The sequence below is a fragment of the Hippocampus bargibanti genome, linkage group LG11 (assembly GCF_051943395.1).
Source record: "Hippocampus bargibanti isolate YZ-2025 linkage group LG11, ASM5194339v1, whole genome shotgun sequence".
Lineage (NCBI taxonomy): Eukaryota > Metazoa > Chordata > Actinopteri > Syngnathiformes > Syngnathidae > Hippocampus > Hippocampus bargibanti.
In genome coordinates, this window is record NC_142744.1 from 13,175,319 (window position 1) to 13,198,183 (window position 22,865).

General features: G+C 40.5%; 1 protein-coding gene across 8 annotated transcripts in view; it reads right to left on the reverse strand.

Moving 5' to 3' along the window:
- Positions 1-318: 318 nt before the first annotated feature.
- LOC148891669 (rho GTPase-activating protein 12-like) overlaps positions 319-22,865 on the reverse strand; it is a 41,645-nt gene continuing 19,098 nt past the window's right edge. The window contains exons 3-19 of one of the 8 annotated variants that reach the window (XM_089009203.1): positions 17,378-17,638; positions 14,200-14,406; positions 13,993-14,073; positions 12,041-12,169; positions 11,824-11,886; positions 10,700-10,774; positions 9,548-9,609; positions 9,404-9,485; positions 9,217-9,318; positions 7,235-7,333; positions 6,885-6,987; positions 6,563-6,682; positions 4,432-4,530; positions 4,257-4,334; positions 4,046-4,180; positions 2,088-2,193; positions 319-1,697 (exon numbers count right to left, since the gene is read on the reverse strand). In XM_089009203.1, coding sequence (XP_088865329.1) covers positions 1,523-1,697; positions 2,088-2,193; positions 4,046-4,180; positions 4,257-4,334; positions 4,432-4,530; positions 6,563-6,682; positions 6,885-6,987; positions 7,235-7,333; positions 9,217-9,318; positions 9,404-9,485; positions 9,548-9,609; positions 10,700-10,774; positions 11,824-11,886; positions 12,041-12,169; positions 13,993-14,073; positions 14,200-14,406; positions 17,378-17,638 — 1,977 coding nt within the window. In that variant the 3' untranslated portion in view covers positions 319-1,522. Of the gene's footprint in view, positions 1,698-2,087; positions 2,194-4,045; positions 4,181-4,256; positions 4,335-4,431; positions 4,531-6,562; positions 6,686-6,884; positions 6,988-7,234; positions 7,334-9,216; positions 9,319-9,403; positions 9,486-9,547; positions 9,610-10,699; positions 10,775-11,823; positions 11,887-12,040; positions 12,170-13,992; positions 14,074-14,199; positions 14,407-17,377; positions 17,639-22,865 lie in introns of all 8 variants that reach the window. The other 7 variants (XM_089009196.1, XM_089009197.1, XM_089009198.1 and 4 more) reach the window with 7 other exon arrangements.

Below are 22,865 nucleotides of genomic sequence, written 5' to 3' on the forward strand. Positions count from 1 at the left end.
TGCGCAGATACGAAAACTGCTGACAGTGCAGGGGGACAAAGTGGAAGAAGGCAAAAACAACAACAAAAACACATAAACTAGTCCTTCTTTCCCAAAATGCACCTTATTTATCGAATGACCACCCTTGTATAAATGCACTGAAACAAATCACTTTGAGGAATGCCGTTGCTGTGAATCGAGCTGAACACCAGATATCACCGGTGTGGTCTACTTTTACGAGGCTTTGACTCTTTCCAAATTAAGAAGGCAAAGACCCTCAACAGCTTCACAAGGCTTCTTCGGCCCAACTCTCAATTGTTTCTTTTAAGACTTTTGGGATGAAGAAAAAGTGCAAATCATCTTTTTCCAAATGTGTCTCAGATGTCTTTTATTGCAGGTTAATGGAGCCAGCAGCACTTTATTGTGACAATGTATTTAATAATGTCACAATTAATGATATCACAATCATCCGTTGACCCGACAGCTAAAACGTTGACGGCCGAGCTCAATGATCACAAGTGTTTTGTTGTCTGGCCTGATTTATCTATTAAAAAAACACTTCAGGCATTATTCTTCTTCTTGTTATATATAAATTCTGTGTACAATACAACTTTCAAATCTCCCTCCAATGCGCACAAACGTTGTAAAGAGAAACCAAATATATTGTAAGTGTTTCAGGAGTTGCCGTGAAAGGAATTTTATCAAACGCTTTTGTTAATGGATTAAAAAAAAATGAAAATAAACAAAATAAAGAGATGACGGAGTGTTTTTTTAATCAAACACATAGAAAGCCAATTAAATGGAACGCTTTTCTCTTGAAAAAATGAAATAATCAATTCCATTATGATATTGTAATTTTCAGTATGTATTTCATGACCTTTTTCACTATGTCTCCTAGAATTTCTTGGCACTTAATCGATTTTCATTTTCATCACTTTATGATATCTTCATGTAATGTGAATGATTAATAATAATAATAATCAATGGCATTTTATGGCAATCGTATTTATGAATTTTCTTTTTTATCTACATTCAAGGAAGATTTATCAATTTATTGCATGTTTTTATTTCATTGCATTATCTACTGCAGTTTCCAATTACTGAGAAAAAAATGTAATGACAATTAAATGACATTTATCGAAAGACTGTAGCATAATGCCATCAAATAGGGCGGTTGTGGAAAAATAACATTTATCAATTGAAAAAATGATTTCAAGCAGGTCTTAATGGATTTTCTATATTAGTTATTTTGAAGTTGGTTTCATATGTGTTTAATTTGGTGGCAACTCCATGAAGTGGAAGAGTTTCATGAAAGATGATGCGTTCCCATTTGATTCCAAGTTCATCTGGGATCCATTTCTCTTGGTCTTAGAAGGTTTGTGCGTTTTTTGTTGTTGTTTTTTTGTTTTGGTTGTTCTTGTTGGTGGAAGTTTTTTTTGTCCTTTAAGTTAGAATCCAGTGTCAGGAAAAGTAACCGAAAGCTAGTCCAAAGTGCAAAGAGTGGTTTTGGTCTCGTCAGATCGCCATCGCTACCCGTCGTCCTCTACCTGCCGAATAGGTTGTCGTACTCCAGCAGGATGAGCTCCACAATCTGGTTTTGGTAGACCATGTGGACCGCCATGTTCCACGTCTCCGTCTCAGGCTTCAGCAACGTTGGACCGAATACGATAGCCACACTCTGGTTGGTCATGCGGTTCTCTTCGCCGTATTCAATCACCCTGAAGATACAAGACAGACAACGTTAATACATTTCGATCGATGGATATTTGGAAGCTTTCGGGTGGATGTGGAACAATTTGGATTTTTACCGATCCATGCGCATCAAATCCAGCAGACATTTAAAAAGCTTCTTCCATTATCAAGCCATTATACTCACCCAAATAGTACTGTATAGTGCCTCAATTTGTCTTATTTTTCTTATGATGATACTAGCGTGTTCTACCAGATACAAATTCCTTGTGTGTTCTACAGACTCGGCAATACAGATGATTCTGATTTTCCAGACATGTATTTAAATTTGCCTCAGTAAATTAATTCTATTTGATCAAAATTCAACAAATGCCAATATGGTCCAAGAAATTAAGTCCCCGGTTTTCTTTTTCCCGTACTTGCGCAAGTGCTTGAAGAGGGCCTGCATGGTGTCGTGGTTGGGCTCGGGTAGCTGTCGGACAAGTTCTTTAATGGTGTGGACTCGCTGCTTGTAGTCTGGAATCTCTGTGCCACCCCGCAGGAAAATAAAAAGTTGATCAGAGACTGATAGTGACTGGTGGGATGAAAACAAGAGCAGTGCTTGCGTAATGATGGCAAATGTTACAGTAATGATTGTGTTGATTATTTTGGGTGCGCTCAAGAACTGGACTCCAATGCAAAGAAATTACATTTGAGCCATACGTCTGTGTAAGGTCTCAGTCGTACAGGAGTGGTCTATCGATGAAAAGGTTTCTTCATCTGTACTTGTACAGATGAAGAAACCTTTTCATCGATAGATAGATAGATAGATAGATAGATAGATAGATAGATAGATAGATAGATAGATAGATAGATAGATAGATAGATAGATAGATAGATAGATAGATAGATAGATAGATAGATAGATAGATAGATAGATTCAGCCGTCATCTGTACAAGTACAGATGAAGAAACCTTTTCATCGATAAATTTGAGTCAGTTAAAAAAAGGATCTTACAACATAAATAAAAAGTTTTCTTTTAAGCCACCTGAATGGCTCAAGTAGTTCAAAGAGAATTTGAGTAGAACAAAAATATACAAAATAAATAAATCACAATAAAAAAATAAATAATACTATTTTAAATTTAGAGCCATGGGCAAAATCAGGCAAAAAAATGAAAACAACACATTGAAAGCATTTTAAAGTCTCTAATTAATCCAACTACCTCGGCTTACAAACTTAATTGAGTCCCAATGTAAGGTGAAAAGTTCATCTGCTAAACCTTTATTTCCCAAAAGAAACCATTAAAAATGAGAATAATCCGGTTCCAGGTCTCCATAAAACAAATTTCTACTAAATAAGCCTTAAAACTACACAAAATATACCTAATTTTATGTATAATAAATGTGCTGTCGTGCTGTAATTAAATAAATAAACTGTACTATATAATAAAGTCATTTTATTTACCTTTGTGATGGTCGTTGATGTAGTTGCCTCTTGATGATATCCGAGTGAAGTTGCCGTGCTTTCTCGGCAATAATAATAATAATAATAATAATAATAATAATAATAATAATAATAATAACAATAATAATAATAATAATAATAATAATAATAATAAATTTCATTTATAAGCGCCTTTCAAAACTCTCAAGGACAATTTACAGTCACAGGATATTACCCTCACACACTGTCCCCTGCTAGCAGCTTTTCGTTAATCCAAATCAACAGAAGTTTTTCAACCTCTTCTATTGCCTGAGACCGTTGCTTAGACAACACAGAAACACCCTTAGCCACACGTAGCAATGGTCGACTTAGCATACTGGTACTAGGACGCTAAGTCACACAAACGCACACCTTGTTCGTGTTTTTCAATGATCTCCATCTTCTGCTCGACAGTAATTTTCTTTTGTGTTCTCTTCGGCTTAACACTAGTTTATGGTGGGGTCTTTTTCGGTGACAAAAAAAGCAAAAGTATCCACTCGATAACAAACCACGTCTGCACTGAAAGAAAGTGAGAGTGGAACATGTGGTTTGGTGTTCTTCCGCTGAAAACTACTCTGCCAGCCATTGTGGCGCTATGTGTGTTTCCCGAAAACTAGTTCGTATGCCAAGATTATACTATAATTTTATATTCGTAAGGTGAAAAGTTCGTAAGCTAAAGCATTCGTAAGTCGAGGTATCACTGTATTACACTTTGGTATTTGACTGAGAATTCAGATTTGATATAAGTTTTATTCTCTGGTGCTTTCGACTACCTTTGCGACTGCTTTATTTCCTGTATATGATCGTTGTCCATGTTAAGCGCTTTGTTCCATCTTAAACTATATACATCAATATGTATATTATTGTATATATGACTATCTGAAAGGTCTATAATTTGAGACGAGGACTCACTGATGGCGCTGACAAAGTCGTGGAAGAGCGTGTAGGTAAAAAGCGGCTCGGGAAGCTCCCTGAAGAACATTTTCAGGGCACCGGTGGTGACATGGATGTCCTCCCACTTGCCGTCAGACAGGCTCACTTTCTCATCTGCGTGCCGGCACATCAACAACCAGTAATAAATAAATAACCACCAAAAAAAAAAAAAAAAGAATGCGGGACTCACCGTGATTGACGGCAAAGCGCAGTTTCTGGATGAGGGCCAAGTTCCCGCTGACTCTGTAGAGGCCGTCAATGTGAAGACCTGCAAGAACAAAAATATAAGACAGGAAGAGGGGGAAAATATAAATATAAAATGCTTGCGCGGCATGTCTTCAGGCAGGTGGCGCCGCGGGACGCACCGTTGCTTTCCACGTGCTCCGTGCACATCTTGACAAAGGAGGGCACCGTGCAGTTCTCCCTCTGGCACAGGCTGGAAAGGCTGCATCCAAACACTTGATCTGTGCACACACAAACACAAATTACCACACAAGTGCACACAGTTTGGATGAAAAACACAAACAAAAATGTCTCAGTTACTCAAGATGGGTCAAACCCGTTCTTCACTTTATGGGAATTGACTTCTAAGACTTTCCTGTCTTATGGATCATCAAACTTCAACACCATACTCTGCCCACACGCGGTCACCAAAACATAATTTACAATTCTTCGTTTGTCTCTTATATATGTGGTTCATGTTTTAAAGCACGGGTGTCAAAGTCAAGGCCCGGGGGCCAAATCCGGCCCGCGAAAGCAAATCTAACTTGTGAAATTCCATGATGCTTGTTAAAGTCCGAATCAAAATATCAAATTGTCCCATATAAACCACAAAAACAGTCATTATTTTTTACTTCAAATTTGAAAACAAGTTATTCATTATTTTGCTGTGTGCTATGTATATAATATGTGGAGATGATGAAACATTTATACAAAATTCATAACGGCCCTGCAAGGGAAACCGTAACTACGATGTGGCCCGCGACAAATATGAGTTTGACACCACTGTTTTAAAGTAATCGGACCAAAAAGTTTATTTTTGAAGGAACCTTGGAAATAACCAAAAAGGAGCCTACGAATATCAATGAAAATGACGCCCTTGCTGTTCATTATAGTCTGTATTCTTGGGGCTTTTTCATGGAAATACTCGTGATAGACATGCCATCCAAAATTCATGATGCGTCGTCAAACTGGCTCCAGAAGCTGTATTTTCAAAAGATTTTAGGAGGACTCATGCAATTGGTTCACACGTGCCTAAAGCGACCGCTTTGATCTAAGGTGGCAGTCATGCTGTTTGTTGTTTTTTTTCCTCTTTTTTTGTCTATTCATGATAGACGGCTCTCCTAAATTTCATGCTGCTCTGCGTAACTGCCTTCGGGGGCTGAATTTTCATCAACGTAATGATTAATTATGAATGATGAATTAAGTCAGACTTCTGAAAATTGCCAAAGTCAGCCTCAAGTGACCGTTTGGAAGTAGCTGACTTCCAATGCTTTTTCCAGCGTGCCTTCCGGAGGCTTTTATGCGAGTCCGCTTCGGATAGATATGCCTCGCAAATATTAAGCTTTGACGTCAAACTGCCATCAAGCACTGAATCTTTTTAAACACGAAGAACGAATGACTTAATAATTTGGTGTTTTCTCGGGAGTCGTCACCTCATAAACGCACTCCCAATACGTCAAATGGTTGACAGTTTTACGAGTTGACTCGTAAAGATGCTTCTAATTTGGTTACAATCAGATAAAAATTCAAATCCGACCTCAAATGATTCTTTTCAACCAAACTGTCTGACTTTATGTTCATTCTTACATCGTGGGATCTTGAAACTTTTTATTTTTTCTGTGGGTCTGCTTTTTGATAGGCATGTCCATCAAATTTCATAATGCTAAGCTAAATGCTACTTGCTAAATTTTGCAAATGTTTGCATGCTATTCTCAGTTTTGTTTTACAGCAAGGCATCAAAATTTGCCACCAAAAGGGTTTGACTCCCACCTTCTTTTCGAGCATGTTGTTGCTAGTGAGTTATTGATGTATTGGTTTATTTATGTATTCATCTATTCATGTATCATGTATCATGTATCTATTTACCAATTCATCTATTTAGCTATTTACCTCTTTGTCTATTTATCTGCCCATTTATTTAATTAGCTATTTGTTTATTTTGTTGTCTGTCTGTCTATCTACGGTATAAATATCTATCTACACATCTATCTACCCATCTACCAACCCACCCACGTACCCACCTAACTAACCACCCAGCCGACCTACCCACCGATTTATCTAGCTAGCTATCTAGCGAGCTAGCTAACTATCGGTCTATCCATTCTGTCCGTCCATCTATCTATCTATCCATCCATTTATTTTATTTTATTTTTTTGGGAGGGGCTCCTCATGATAGACATGCCATTCACGAGACAACTGGTGTCAAAGCACATTTATTAATGGAAAAGAAACCAAATAAAAACTGAGGCCTTGGCGGTGGTCATATGACAGTACCTTTGATATAGCCTTTGTCTCTCACTGCCTGCATGGTGGGGCGGCGTGTCAGAAACTTTTTCAGCTTGTGTTTGGTCTTCTTATTATCAGGCCCGTCCACGCTGCTTGCCGTCTTTATGGCTGCTTGGGAAGCAGAATACGATAATCACATTTTTATCACTGTGACAGTGTGGCAGGAATCAAGCCTGATCAATTATTGCTGAACAGTCACTGAATCGGTTGGTTTTAGGACACCATGGCTGCTTATTGCCTTTGCGATCCGAAGCTCCGTTGATATGGTTGTTATCATTTGTGGCCGTATTTCACAATGAAGTTTACGTACCTCTGCCTTTCTTGGAGTCTCTGCGTTCTTTCTCCTTGTCTTGCTTCTCTGCTCTAGGTGACTCAGGCATGTCTTCTTCAATGGGTTCATCAGACTCACACGCCTACAAAAATAAACACAAATACCTTAAGGAACCTCTTTTTTTTCCTCCCTTATGGGCCGACTGCCATATTTGAGACAATAAAATTCAGATAACCAATTAACTGTCATGTTAATTAAAAACAAAATAAAAAAGAAATAAAAGAACATTTTACCCGGGAATATTATGAATAGAGATACAATGCCCGACTCATCTGCAATTGAGTAGAAAGGAATGCATAATGTTGGTTCGGTTGGTTGGTGGTCCTTACCGAACTGTTGACGGTGTCCCTTAGCGTTCTGTACCACTCGTTGACAAGGGTGTCGTTTTCCGACTGGATCAGAAGTTCCGTGCCCTGCCGGGTCTTCAACTGCGGATAAAGGATATATATATATATATACAGTAAAGTCTCGTTATATCGATATTCAAGGGAGTCCGAAAAAATATCGATATAACCGGGACTATCGATATATCCGACCCTGTTTGCATGTAATTTTCTCAGTGCGTGCATAGAAATAGTATCGATATAACCGGGACTATCGATATATCCGATATCAATATAACGAGACTTTACTGTGTGTATATATATATATATATATATATATATATATATATATATATATATATATATATATATATATATATATATATATATATATATAATATAGGATAAAGGAGCTTGATTACAAAATACATTCAATAATCTTTGTTGTAATACTCGAATTGATTAATTGTATATGGTGCACAGGACTATATGGCGCACCCCCAATGAACTTTGTATTTTCAAACCTTTTCCATATATTGGATTGGATTGGATTTGCCTTTATTATTATTATTATTTATTATTATATAAGGCACACCGGACTATAAGACGCACACCTCTTCAATGAATGCCTTGTTTAAAAAAGGTTTCTATATACAGGATAAGGCACACACCATTATAAGGCGCTACAATAGCGGCTGGGGTTCCGTTTTATATAAAACGAAAAATGGAGTCGTGGCTGCTGACAGTAGTTGCGAGACCTGTTGTGGATCAACATTACCGTATTTTCCGGTGTATAAGGCACCTTATAATGTCTTGCCTTCTATTTGGAAAACTTTTATATATTTATATATAATATTTGGAAAACTTTTTTCATTCATTGAAGACGCCCGATATCTCCTCTTCTTTTCCTTTCGGCTTTTCCCTTCAGGGGTCGCCACAGCAAATCAATGTCCTCAATCTATCCCGGTTTTGTGCATCCTCTTCCCTCACACCAGCTACCTTCATGTCCTCTTTGACCACATCCATATACCTCCTCTTTGGTCTTCCTCTCGGTCTCCTGCCTGGCAGTTCAAGGCTCTGCATCCTTCTCCCTATATAGTCACTTTCTCTCCTCTGGACATGTCCAAAGCATCTCAGTCTGGCCTCTCTGACTTTCTCTCCAAAGCCTCTAATATGAGTTGCCCCTCTAATGTACTCATTCCTGATCCTATCCAACCTGGTCACTCCCAAAGAAAACCTCAACATCTTCAGCTCTGCTACCTCCAGCTCTGCTTCCTGTCTTTTCTTCAGTGGCACCGTCTCCAGTCCAAACATCATGGTTGGTTTGACCACTGTTTAATACACTTTTCCTTTCATCCTAGCTGAAACCCTTCTATCACACATCACACCTGACATTTTTCTCCAGCCGCTCCAGCCTGCCTGGACACGCTTCTTCACCTCTTTTCCACAGTCTCCATTGCTCTGGACAGTTGACCCCAAGTACTTAGAATCCTCCACCTTCTTTATCTCTTCTCCCTGTAGCATCACTCTTGCACTTGGATCCCTCTCATTCACACACATATATTCCGTCTTGCTGCGACTGATCTTCATTCCTCTCCTTTCCAGGGCATATCTCCACATCTCTAGTTTCTCCGCCACCTGTTCCATGTTCTCGCTACAGATCACTATGTCATCTGCAAACATCATGGTGATTCTTGTCTAACATCGTCTGTCAGCCTGTCCATCACCATAGCAAATAAGTAGGGGCTCAGAGCTGACCCCTGGTGGAGTCCCACCTCCACCTTGAACTCCTCAGTTATACCGACAGCGCACCTCACAACTGTCTTACAGTCATGATACATGTCTTGCACCGCTCTGACATAATTTTCCGTCACTCCAGACAGATATGCCTGATATATGGAAAATTTTTGAAAACACACCATTCCTTTTATTCCGGTGCACCTTATACACCGGAAAATACGGTAAGTTTCATGTAAAACGAAACCCACCTCAATGACGTGTTTCTTGCTGGATTTTTCTTTTGAGGCCCAGTCCACCGAGCCACCCTTCAAGTCCACCATGAACTCGGGTTTGGACTGACCGCCGCCAAACTGCGCACACGCAAAAGAAGATGGCGGACAATCGCAGCCAGCAAAATAACAGCCATTGATTTCATTGAAAGTTTGACGAACGTACCCAACTGGTCCCGCCTCCCTGGCCTTTGGCGAAAAGTAGTGTAGAGCCTTGCAAAACCGTCCAGGAGGAAGTCCAATTTTTCCTATGACAGAGAGTTACGACCAATACAAAATACAAAATGACAATAAAAAAATGTGAACTCACCGAACTTTCTTGCCATTTTCTGTGATCTTTGTCACATTGAGCACGCCGCACTTCTCTGAGGGCTGAACGCAGAGAAAGAGGAAAAAAAACACAGGTAGTGAGCAGCTTAGACGTGCGTTTGGAAAACAAGCATTGATCATCGCAGAGGGATGGCCGCATTGAAACACCGCCAACAAGGGCAAGAACACCAGCACCCAAACAAAGCGCAGCAAAAGAAATTAAGGGAAAAGCAAGCAGGCTAGATCAAACGAACGTGAAGTCGAAACATAACTGTAGCAATACGCTGATAATTTCCAGTGTTTGCAATTCTCACGTACACTCTGATACGATTCACCCCAATATCGATTCAATCACAAATTCAATTAGATTCACTCCGATGATTCAAAGCTAAGAGCTGATATTCACTCCCAAGCTGATCCGATGCACTTCAATAAGGATGCAAGTGAATCCAATCCGATTCAAATTCCATTCGGTTTCACTTAAGTTCCGATTGCGTTCGATTCACTCTACAGTATTTCTAGTTTGTTTGACTCACGATACATTTAAATAAATACAATGGGATTTACTCAAGGCGCATGGCAATCTGGATTTCCGATTAAAAACAATATGATAAGAACGATTATGATAAAGTAACATTTGATTCACTCCATTTGTCAATCCACTCACGCGTGAGTCACTTCAAATCCATACAAGTACGACTCAATACAATTTACTTGACACAGAATATAAATTTGACACACATCAGGACAATACATACGATTCGGTAATTACGGTCTCATATAATTCACTACAAATTCAGTTTGATGATTGTAATGTGTAAGATTCACGGATGAGTCGCTCAAATTAAAGTCTGACGATGATATTAAAAAAACAACAAACAATTCGCTCAAATTACCAGAAGCACGCTACATTAATTCATCAGTTACGATTTCATGTTTCACTACAATTGCACTCCTCACACCCCAGCACAAACACGAAACAACTCAAAAAAGAAGGAAATGCTCCTGCGGGGACTCAAAGAAGCCTCCAAGCAATGTTTCCACAAAGGTTCTCTTGCATCAGAAGAAGGCAACCAATGGGGAAAGCTTGCATGGGATACACAACATGGAGGTTGTTCTTGGTGGGGGGAGAGGGGAGGGTGCTTTTACTAACAGAGGAAGGGCGCCTAGGAGAAAAGGGGCTGGAGTCCGAGTCAGTTGCGGGGGACTTTGGGCTCAGAAGTGCGTCCTAGCGAGGGGAACACAAGGCGGTCAACATGGGTTAATGAACAACCAATTAAACCAGGATGGGAATATCACACAAGCGCACGAGGTTGATTTGTGATGTTTCCGTTTCTTCAGGGTTGAAAGAGGTGAAATGGAAGTTTTTTTAAAAGACTTTGGAAAACACTGTCTTCTAAAAGGCTTTTGGGTAATTATAAGATCTTTTGTTACCGTTTAAGACCTTATAGGACCTTGGAGAGCATTTTTAGAGTTTAAGACCTCTTGTTTTTTTTTAATCCTCATAGATCATGAAGATAATTTCAAGACCATGCGAGATATCTTAAGAATTTATTCAAATCTTATAGGATATCTAAATACCTTTTAAAGCCGTTTATGTCCTTGATGACATGATGATGATGATGATGATGATGATGATGATGATGGACAACACCTTTTAGGACAAGGGTGTCAAACTAAGTTTTTGCCAAGGGCCACATTATAGTTACGGTTTCCTCTCGGGGGCCATTTTGAATTTGGGGAAGCCATTAGAATATTTCATCCCCTCCACATTTCACATATAGAGCGCACAACAAATGAATCAATATCTAGTTTTCAAATTTGACGTCAAGAATAATGACTGTTATTGTGGTTTACATGTCATAATTAGAAATTTTGGTTCGAATTTTAGCGAGCATCATGACACTTGATATGCTTGAATTGCTTTCAGGGGCCGAATAAAATGATGTGGCGGGCCAGATTTGACATTGACACCTCTGATTTAGGACCTGTTGAGAAACTAAGACTTTCCAAGATATTTTAAGAGTCGAAACCCAAGTATATATCACTGAGTAGGTTACGCTGGGGTTCACCTTGTTTTATTTGGTTGCATTTTGCTGTCCAAATGTTTTCGATTCTATGTCCTCAACTGCTGCATTCTCACAGTGAAATCATTTTAAAAAGTAAGAGAAAGGAATAAGATTATCATCATGCGAGATGTTTGGTCACTTAAGAAAAAAGAAAATAGGAGGTACAGTCCAGCTGTGGTAATCCATGAATGTGCTGACACAAACTGACTTGCTGTTTGTACGGATGCAGGCGTGAAGAGCTTGTCCGGAACGGTCTGAGATTCAGCGTCCGCTGCAAAGCAACCAATCTACAACTGAATCATTCATGTATTTCCCCCAAACAAAATACCCTGCCGTCCAGTCGACCATGTAGACAACAAACCGGAAGTACTGCTCACTTGGTAGTCATGTATGGATTATTCGACAAGAAATTTAATGTGACGCACCTTATCGTTGGGTTCTTGGACATAAGCGCTGTGTCTCCACTTGGTCAGGACGATGGGCTCCACATGTCTCCTGTCCAGACTGCGAGTCTTGGTGGGTTCTGCGAGGTGCTGTGGTGGCGAATGGTTGTACTAAAGGGATAGCGCAAGAGTCGCCATTACAGCCTTTATCGATGAAATGGTTTCTTCAGTCGTCATCTGTACTTCTTTGAAGGTGTCGGACAAAGAAGTACACATGACGGCTGAAGAAACCTTTTCATCGATGGACCACTCCTGTACGACTGAGAGCTTACACAGACGTATTACAGCCTTTACTCAAATGTAAAACATTTTCATTAAGATGCAGGTGTCGAATTCCGATCTTCACATGTGATTTAAATGATCAGGTTCATTATCAGGAAGCGTTTCCTGATGAACTAATGATTTGAATCTGATGTGTCGGACTAGGGATGGCATGTCCAAAGTCTGGACCGGGGGCCAAATACGACCTGTGGTCAATTTTCACCCGCCCCGCAGCTTCCGTCATAAAATCAATAACGTCTGGCCTGCAATTATATACATTAGGCAGTAGCACTGTTGAGTATAGTTTTTGCTTTTTTGAAAGTTGCTGTGCCGATGACCATTTTGTGTTTGGCAGCCTTTTATTGAGCGAGTTGCTTGTTCTCTAGCCACAAAGGGACATACGTTTTCTTGTGTCGGCCCCAAGCCCGGATAAATACAGAGGGTTGGGCCAGGAAGGGCATCCGACGTAAAAGCTTAGCCAAAACAAACATGTGGATCAAACCTCTAAAGATGGAGGTCACTGATTTGCTGTGGCGGCCCCTTGAAGGGAAAAGCCGAAAGGAAAAGAAGAAGGAGGTAGTAGCGCTGTTACATGCATGTGCTAAGTGCTGCCATCTACAGGCACAAGTTGGAATAAAACATTTGTGTATGAGTAATTGACTGAATGACCCCTGCTAATTTTCTAAAATGGCATTTTCCAAAGTGAAGTTGGGTGAATACAGTGATCCCTCGCTACTTCGCGGTTCACTTATCGCAGCTTCAGTGCATTGCGGATTTTTTTTCAGGGGAAGAAGACTTTTTTTTTACTTATTTATTTTTATTAATGGCATGCAAAGTAAAAGAAACAACACTGCAAATAAAGCAGAATTAAAATCAGACACACTGGCTTTGAACAGCTCATGGAGCGTTCTTCTAGAAATCGGGCCATGTCGGTTTATAAAAATCTTCTTGCTAAAAAAAAGACAGAGTGCTAACAACTACCGATAATGTTCTTCTCTCTGGCAAAGACTCCTTCAGTAGAAAAGGACACTGGAGCGCAGAGGAGTCAGGACGAATAGGCGGAACTTTTCGTTTTACAACACAGTTCTTTAAACTATTAAAAAAGTGATTTTATTTTTTGTTTCATTCTGCAGTATGTACAGTTTTGCATTGTAAAAAAAAAAAAGATGACTACATTGTACTTCGCGCATTTCACCTATCGCGGGCTATTTTTGGAACGTATCTCCTGCGATAAACGAGGGTTCACTGTATTCAATTCAAATGTTCACTGTCAATTCAATTTTGATATGCATGTTTCAAATGAACCAAAACACAGACTTAAGATAGCTGAAATTAAAATAAAATATCAAATGTGAAACACAGAATGGCTCGCTGAAATTTGTTTAAATTAAATTGCTGTAATATGTAAAGAACGTCCGTCAAGGTCCCCTACATTTTTAACACACCATATTTGGCCCCCGTTGCAAAAACATTGGACACCCCTAGACTAGGGAAACATGCAAAACATGAGGTGGCTGGGGACCACTATTTCACAGCGTGGCTTTTTGAGATTTTTGATGAATCAATTCACAATAGGCAAGCAACCAAATACCATGTCTCAAAGTAAAACTGGCTTCAGAGGTTGCATTTTGTCAAGTCTGTATATCGTTTGCCATTTCCTGGCAAATCTTTACCTTTGGAAGCTCCCATTCGGATCTGGAGCCATCTGCGCTGTAGTAATATGGACGACCCTGTTCATCTATGTGTTTTAGCCACTGTTGGTGTACACACAAAAGAAGGACAATCAGAAAGAAAAACCAACAGCTGTTATGGGAAGGCCGAATTTCCACCACTTTCTAAGCCAAGCCAAGCCTCAAAGACAACGGAAGGAGTAGAGGTACCTTCTCATTAGTATAGTCACTGACATAGAGCGTGTGGCCGTACTCGTCCATCCCTTCCGACCACCCGTAAGGCGGTGAGCCGTACTGGCTGTCGGAGAAGCTGGAGTAAGCGCTGAAGCACACGTCCTCCGAGCACAGGGGCCCCAGGCGGCCCGGCGGTAGCGATAGGAAGGGGAAGAAAGATGGTGAGAGCGACAGGGGAGTGCTCTGAGCGTGGGGAATGAAAAGGGGGGAAAAGGAGGATGGGGAGGAAAATAGTCACCTTTCAGCAAAAGAGGAGGAAGACACCAGGAATGATACACCCACATGTATAGAGGCACAGACATGAGATACGGGCTGGGGGTCAGATAAAATGTGTCCAGAAAAAAAATATTGTCTGCCCACAAAAGGTATAATGTGTAAATTAAATTGTGATTAACTCCCACGAAATATAAATAATATTGGCAACATTTTACAAGCAATCAGCAGTGTCTGAAAAAAATGCCTGCCCGGGGCGTGCAACTTTTACATCGGGCATACACCTTCCACGTCTCTGCCCGGGTGGCCGACAACCAGAAAAAAAAAAAAGACTTTTTTTTTTTTTTCAAATCAAACGTTTGCATTATTCAATAAAGCAAATGTTTGAACGAAGATTTCGAAATCTCAATAAATTATTCAAATTTTGAACTCTTGTTTCGGTTTGCAAATTTTGGAATTTCGGTTCGTTTGTCAATTTGTATACTCGGCATGGCAGCCAATCAGAAGCCTGCTTCGTGCATCCGGACTTTCCCTAGCGTTATAAGGTCGTGCATTTGCATATCATTTTCCAAAGTAGATGCACAGAACCTCAGCCCCACAAGAAAGATTCAAAAGAAGCTAACAGAATTTATGACGCTACAAAACGTAAACATAGATTATCCCGTGACTGTAAAGTGTCCTTGACAGTTTTGAAAGGCGCTTAGAAATCAATGTATCATTATTAAAAGCATCGTGGAAAGAGGAGTTCACGTGGCTTGTAGCAGACGACGCAAGGGAGCATTTGTGGTAGGTACATCCTTAATGAAAAAAAATCCTTAATACTTGGGTACAATACAATGGGTTTTTATTGCATTTAGTCACCTTATTGTGTTTCAAGTTGTGAAAGACACTGCAAATCAGTTAATTAATAAAGTTAATGATAAATGGTCCGATCAGAATTTACAGAAAAAAATATATATATTTGTGGAGCGTTGGATGGCTTTTTAGAGATTTGATAAATATCTTAAAAACAGCAAATTATGACATTATAATCAACCCTCAATTTATCTTGAAATGCAAAATATCTGCCAATTGAATCCATATACAGAGATACCTCAGTCTACGAACTTTATTGGTTCCCAGAAAGTGTGTGTAAGGCCAAACAAACCATTAAAAATGAGAATAATCCCTTCCCAGGTGCCCACAAAACATATTTTTCTACTAAATAAGCCTTAAAACCACACAAAATACACCTTATTTTATGTATAATAAATGTGCCATTGTATTTTAATTAAAGAAATAAACTGTACAGTATAATAAAGTCGTTTTATTTACCTTTGTGATGGTAGTTGTCAATGGATGACAAACTTCCAGGTTGCCTCTTGATAATATCCGAGTGATGTTGCCGTGCTTTCTCAGCGCTAATACCCTCACTCACAATGTCCCTTGCTAGCTGCTTTTCATTAATCCAAATCAACAGAAGTTTTTCAACCTCTTCTCTTGCCCGAGATCGTTGCTTAGACAACAAAGAAACACCCTTAGCCACACGTAGCAATGGTCGACTCTCCATACTGGTAGTGGGACGCTAACTCACAAAAATGCACACCTCGTTCGTGTTTCTTGATGATCTCCTTCTTCTGCTCGACCATAATTTTGTTTTGTGTCCTCTTCAGCTGAACACTAGCCTGTGGTGGGGTCTTTTTCGGTCCCATAATAACAAAAGTATACTTGATAACAAACCACGTATGCACTCAGGGAAAGGGGTGATGAAAAGCCACCGTGGAGCTGTTTGACCGTGTGGTTTGGTGTTCTTCTGCCGAAAACTAGTCCGCCAGCCACCGTGGCGCTCCGTGTGGTTTGGTTCGTTTGCTGAAAAGAAGTTTGTATGCCAAGATTATATTCTCGCAAATTTAATGTTCGTAAGGCGAAAAGTTCGTAAGCTATAGCGTTCGTAAGCTGAGGTATCACTGTGGTAGGATCCAAGTAAAGTTGACTAATATTTGCAAGGAAAATATGCAAAGATGTGGTCACAATTTGCTATTCTGTGACCACAAAAGAGATGAAAGATGTGTACGAAATATTACGTTGTGGCCACAATGAAAGTAGAACATGCACAAAAAAATGCTAATTCATTGGAACTAAAAAAAGCTAAATAGTTATAACAAGGTATTAACTCATTCACTGCCAGACGATGCACACGGGACATGATTTTGTGGGCTTTATATCATTTTTGAGACATGTCTGGGACTCCGGACAAATGACCCAAAAGATTGACACACAGCAAGTAGAGACAGAAAGCAACAATGCGGACAAGATGCAATTGTGTGCAATGCTATTTCGGTCAACAAGCACAGTCAGTGGCGGTCTTGCGTTGTGTGTTTGTGGGAAAAAATGTGCAATAACATTTTTGCTATGCTTTCCCATTTAATGTCATTTGGTCCATCACAAGCTCCTGTTGCTGCTTTCGCGTGCATTACCAGCAAGGGCCTGATACTTTTTGAGTCCAGCTTTGGACTCATATAATAATCCCGAATGCGGTGCCACTGTTGTTGTAACACAGCATAATACCTCCCATTAGCCACTTTCACGTCGGCCTTAAAAGCATTCATCCCCAAGTTGTTTTTCTGTAAAAACAGGACAGATGTTGCTCGGAGAAATAGAGCCTAAACAAAGAGGCTTTTTGGTGTATAAATGGCAGAAGGGGAATCTATTGAAGCATACAGATTCTCCTGCTTCAGAGACAGTATGTGAATTAAGTAAGAGAGGCTGGATGCTGGCTGTGTGTTAAGGTATTGAAAACACAGAGGGAAGTTCAATATCTAACATTCACTTTTGTTGTGAAAAGAAATGCATGTATGGGATTTTTGTTCCCTCTGTGGCTACCGTCTTCAATAAATAAATACATTGAAATAAATGCCACATTCCCATGAATCTATGCATGAAAGGGGTGTTTTTCCCTCACCTCGTTGCTTTCTCCCGTGCTGTTGTCTCCACGCGATCCGCTGGCATCCCGGGCTCGAGGCGGCTTCCAGGTCCTTTCATGAGTGCTGCGATTGTAGTAAAAGAGGCGGCCGTGCGGGTCCTTGTATGACTCCCAGTCGCCCAGCACCTGGTGAGGAGCGCCAACCGGGAGAGGGGGCGCCGCCGACTGCGTGATTTTCAGCTCCTCTAGGTTGCTGTACACGGGTGAGTCGGGCCGGCCGCGAATCGACGATGGCAAGTTCTGAGGACACATGAAAACACTTTTAAATTGAGACTGTATTTTGAAAAACTCAATCTGTATTTTTTTAAATGTAGAATGAAGAAGAAAATACGTCATCTCACTCAAAGCATACCAATTCCTTTTATAAAATAACATGCCCATATAAATGCCCACAAGTTATACCAACAACTAACTTGAGCAGTCTGGGAACCTCCCTGTACTCACTACAAACAGTTTTTGTGGACATAGAAATGTGCTTGGGGGTCATGGCGACACAGAAAGGAGGCGACGGCGAGTATGTTTCGTGAGGTGACGAGAGAAAAACAGAGGAAGGAAGTTAGCAAGAAGCCGCGTCAGGTAGAAATGAGGAAGCGAAACGGAAAGACGGGCCCGCATCCTGATAAGGGGAACGCGTATTGGCCACAAAACTGAAAAGATACTCTCATGAAACAGAACCTCCAACGTGGCCCAATGTGGAGGCTTAAAGGACAACCAACACCTCCGGTCAAGTTGTGTCCGTAATTTGTAAAATCACTTCAAATGACTTCTACTGAGCACATTTTACAAAGATCCCACCGCATATAGCTATATTTTACATTTTAAGACTCGCGCTGAATGTTCAGGAAGTCTTGTTTTTGAGTTGGTGACGATACCTACCGTGACGTCACGTCTGCAACGCCCCTGACCGAGAAAGCGACACACAATGCATTTTGGGTACTTTGTTTGTTCTGAAAACATCATGTTGACCCGTGTTGATGACGAAATAAGAAGGAAAAACACAAGAATAAGGCGATGGTGTATCGTTGTGTGTCGCACAAAGACTACCAATTGCGGTAACACCATATAGAAGTGGACACAAATTCCCAGCAGACAAATCAGCCCATTTCCAAAGGAGCTTGTGCGCCATCTTGTGCATTTTCTGGGACGCTACATTGGAGTCCAGACGGCTCGAATTGATACGGAAGGACTTCTTTAATCGATTGCAAACATTTATGCTTTACTCTTCAGAACTATTTGAATCATACTCATAACTGGATGAGTAACAAGAAAGCATCTTCTCCGAATCTGAACTCTCTGAGGCCATTGTTTTGTGTCTGGAGTATGCTGGCGTAACGTCACGAACAAGGGGCCGGGACCTTCTGAAACTCGCCATTTCCGAGGTCATTTTGAAGCAGTTTTGGGACACCTTAAGTCATTTTTGTTGGTGTTTTGCATTTGATGAAAAATATCAGCCTGCGTGTTTTGGGTATTTTAGATGCTATAAAACGTTTTTCTGATGTCAGTTAGGAAACAAATGGTGTCGGTTGTCCTTTAACACCATTTGCAAAGCTTGCATCATCACGCTTAAGGTCAGGTGAGATTTTCTCTAAATCAGTCGAAACAATACAGCAATGAATTCTATTTCACAAGGATTCGAATATTCATGACTGACACGAAAAAAAAGAGACCAAAAACATCACCAGGTAACATGATTGCGATGTCAGGAATTGTTAAAAGGTGATTGGTTTTACTTTATTTTGCTTTTTCTCCAGACAGGCAATTACAATGTATGGAATTTTTAACTGGGAAAAAAAGCAGAGTTTTGTTTCTTTTAAATTCAATTTTTAAATCATTCAATTTATGTAAAATGTAAACAAAAACATGTTATTAAATTTCCACAAAATGTGTTATGACTAAACTATTTAATTCATAAAAAATATTCTTTTTTTTAAAGGCAAATTATTTTGAAAAATTGTGGCAAAAAAACCACCTTCATTCAACCAGTGCCACAATTACAGTATCCACGGAGATCAATCAAAAATATAACCTTTTGTTTAAGCAAGCAAGTAAAAAATAAATATGTCAGTCTCTTTTTTTGTGTGTGCTTGCAGATCAGTTCATCTCCACTCCAAACAAGTCCATTCGAAAAGGTTGCCGAGGCTTATACAGTCGGTGACAAGAGAGAGGAAGCTGCAGCACAGTCAGCGGGCGACTTCACACCCGACGCAAGCGAGGGCGCAAAGTCATCAACAACGCCGGCGTCAGGCCGCCTTTTTGTAACAAGCAATGATTTCAAACGATTTACCTCTTCATGCATGGAGACTGCACGCCGACTACTCCTCATTGGCATGACTGCCATCAAGCCTCGCTTAACTCCGCTGCAACAAGCAAGCGCGTGATTAACATGCAGGGGTGCGCGTCAAAAGGGAAGTCCAACCCTTCAATCTACTGTTTAGAGCGCGGGGACGACAGGATCCCATTTCGACCGCCACCGCCAGACCGCATCCTGCTATTGAGGTTGCAAACAAATCCACCCCCTCCGCGGCCAAAATCACACACAGGAGGGTTTCCACTTAGGTCACGTCTTGTCAACCCCTACACACTTACCTGGTGAAAGAGCCCCTAGAGTTGTTTTGTTTGGATTTGTTGTGGGTGTGCCGTACACACAGCACTAAGTGGTCAAACGTCAAAGAACTTGTGATAATTGCGTCTTTTTGTCAGTGAAAAGGGTATACAAAGTGGCTATTTCCGTGATTTGGGGGCATGGAGGGACTATCTCAGGACAGACACAATTTGGCTTGACCTCAGTAAGAAAGTGAAGGTTTTTCCAATGAACTAGTACAGATTTTGACTTTAGTTAGGCACCAGCTCTGGGTGAGTATGAAAGAGGTAAAATAAGGCTCGTTCTGTGGTGTACAACCATTGTTAACTCATTCGTTGCCATAAAAGCGCTGGTCAGACCTCTGGCAAAGTTTTCCCTTCCATGAGGGGGCAGCATTTGCCTTTTGTCCATGTTAGCGCTTTGTCACAGCTTCAGCTGTTGATAAAGCGCTATATAAATCAATATGCAAGTATTGTATTGTATTTTGTACGGCCGCCCCCATTTCAAGCTCAGATAACTCCAGACCCATATAATTTAGGAATTAACTCTTTTCTGATGAAAGAAGAGAGTCTCAGGTGTCAAACACTGTATTGAATGTTGATGTAGTCCTAAAACCAATATTCTGTGGCCTGCAATTTGAGTGACAATGACAAAAACCCTGGCATGGGAGCGGACACATTTTGCACATCATCTGCCATTGAAAGAGTTAATTTGGGGTCCGGCTCAGTGAGGAAGGGGCACAGTGAGCAGTTTGGCAGTGAAAAGCTAATGATCAAAATACCGTTGCTAAATTCAGTTCTTATACTCAAGCATGATTAGCATCAGTTCAGTGTGAAAGGGGTCGAGAGAGTGCCGTAATTTAAGGCCTCATTAAAAATGCATGGAGACACTGCGACCTCCATGATTGTGTTAATGGTGTTTGTGTATTAGCCAGCAGCTGTTATTGGCAGACTTTGCTGCTAGGAGCTAATCAATATGGAGGTCAGGAAGATTGGGCGAGGCGTGGCGAGATGCTCAACATGGTCACCTCACTTCAGTGCTCGCTATGACAAAGTGTCGCCTTCAGGGAAGGTCAATGGGGGACAATTTCTAAAACCATCTGTTGAGAAGAGCAGGATCAAAGTCAGAAGCGAATGTACAAAATCTCCTGGGGGATTTTGTCTCTGAAGGAACTCAAAGCCAAAATGAACCTAAGAAACATCTTGGACTTACTGTGTCTTTTCAGGTCGGTATTCTGTGGACTGTTTTGTGGGTTTGTTCAGGAAAGACACACTGACCAAATTTCATGTTGCGATGTAAATTTGACTTTTGGAAGTCAATTTAAAAAAAGGGAATTGATTTTAGAAAGACCAGGAACTGAAAAACAAAATTGGTAAATACGGTAGTTTTAAAAGAAAAAATAGAAGTCTGTCCTTTTCCAGCATGGCTTCTTGTTTTTTATTTTTTACATCTACTCATGGTAAACATAACTTTCAAATTTCATGCTTTATAAAACTGGCTTCATAAATAATATATAAACAATATACAATATGTTTTTAAAAAATCTAAAAAAAACTAAATGACACTTCCTGTTCATTTTACAGCACTGCTTCTTCCGACATTTTTGTTGGTCTACTGATATAAGACATCCATACCAAATTTCACAAGGCCAAGTGAAACTAGCAACAGGGGCTTGTTTAGAATTAAAAAATATATCTTTCAGGCAAGTTTGGCTTTCAGAAAGCCCTAATAGATACAGTAGGTCTCAAACAACATGGCCAATGTGAACCAAAATGGCAGACTTTCAATTCATTTTCCCACATGGCTTCTTGATACAGTTTTGTTGGTCTACTCGTGATAGACATGTCAACCAAATTCCACACTCCTCAGAGAAACTGGCTTCAGGGGCTGCTGGATTGTTCCCAAATTCCCTGACTTAATATGATAGACTCTAGACCAGGCCCGGCCAACCCGCGGCTCCCGAGCCGCATGCGGCTCTTTGGCTGATTTCATGCGGCTCTTAAGGGGCCGACTCGTAAGGGGCGTCCACATGACAAGCGTAAAAAAAGTTTGGCGCTGGCGCTGCCATTCATCCTCTATGTACCGCAATTTCGTGACCATAGCGCGCGCTGCACATTTTGGAGAAAATTTAAGACTTTTAAGGGCACCTGAGAATCGTGAAGACTTTTAAGTACACCTGATAGTCGTGAAATTACGGTATCAAGATGACCATGTGACGTTAACACGCATGTGCGTGTGATGAAAATCAATCATTTATGTCGTAAACCATGGGTGGCCAACCAATCAGAGACTGGACACAAATTGTTTACGATGTAAACAATTAATTTGCGTCAAGTTCGCTCTCAAAATGGCAGGGAAAAAATGCACAGCAAAACAAAAATATGAAGACGAACACAGGACGTTTTTAACAGAGTGGGAGAGTTTATATTTTTTGTTGAGCGTAAGGGCAAGCCATTCTGCCTTATATGTCAGGCATCATTGGCGTATTTCAAAGCGTCAAATCTTCAGCGCCACTTCAGCTCACTCCACGCGAACATCGACCAAGAATTCCCCAAAGGGACTGAACTTCGCAAGCACAAGTTGGTCACTTTAAAAACTCAGACTGAAAAGCAGACCACGAGTGGATTATGGATCTGGCTTTTTTGGTCGACATGCTGTGTCACTTGGACAAACTGAACCTTACCCTGCAGGGTAAGTCAAAAATTCTGCCTGACTTGGTACAAAGTGTGTTTGCGTTTGTCATCAAACTGAAGCTGTTCAGGGCGCATATTGAAAAGGGAGATTTAACACATTTTTCCACTCTGCTAAAAGCCAGCGGGCAAGTCATCAGCGCCGCCCTCAATAAGCACAGAGCCAGATATGCAACACTGGTTGAGAACCCGATTC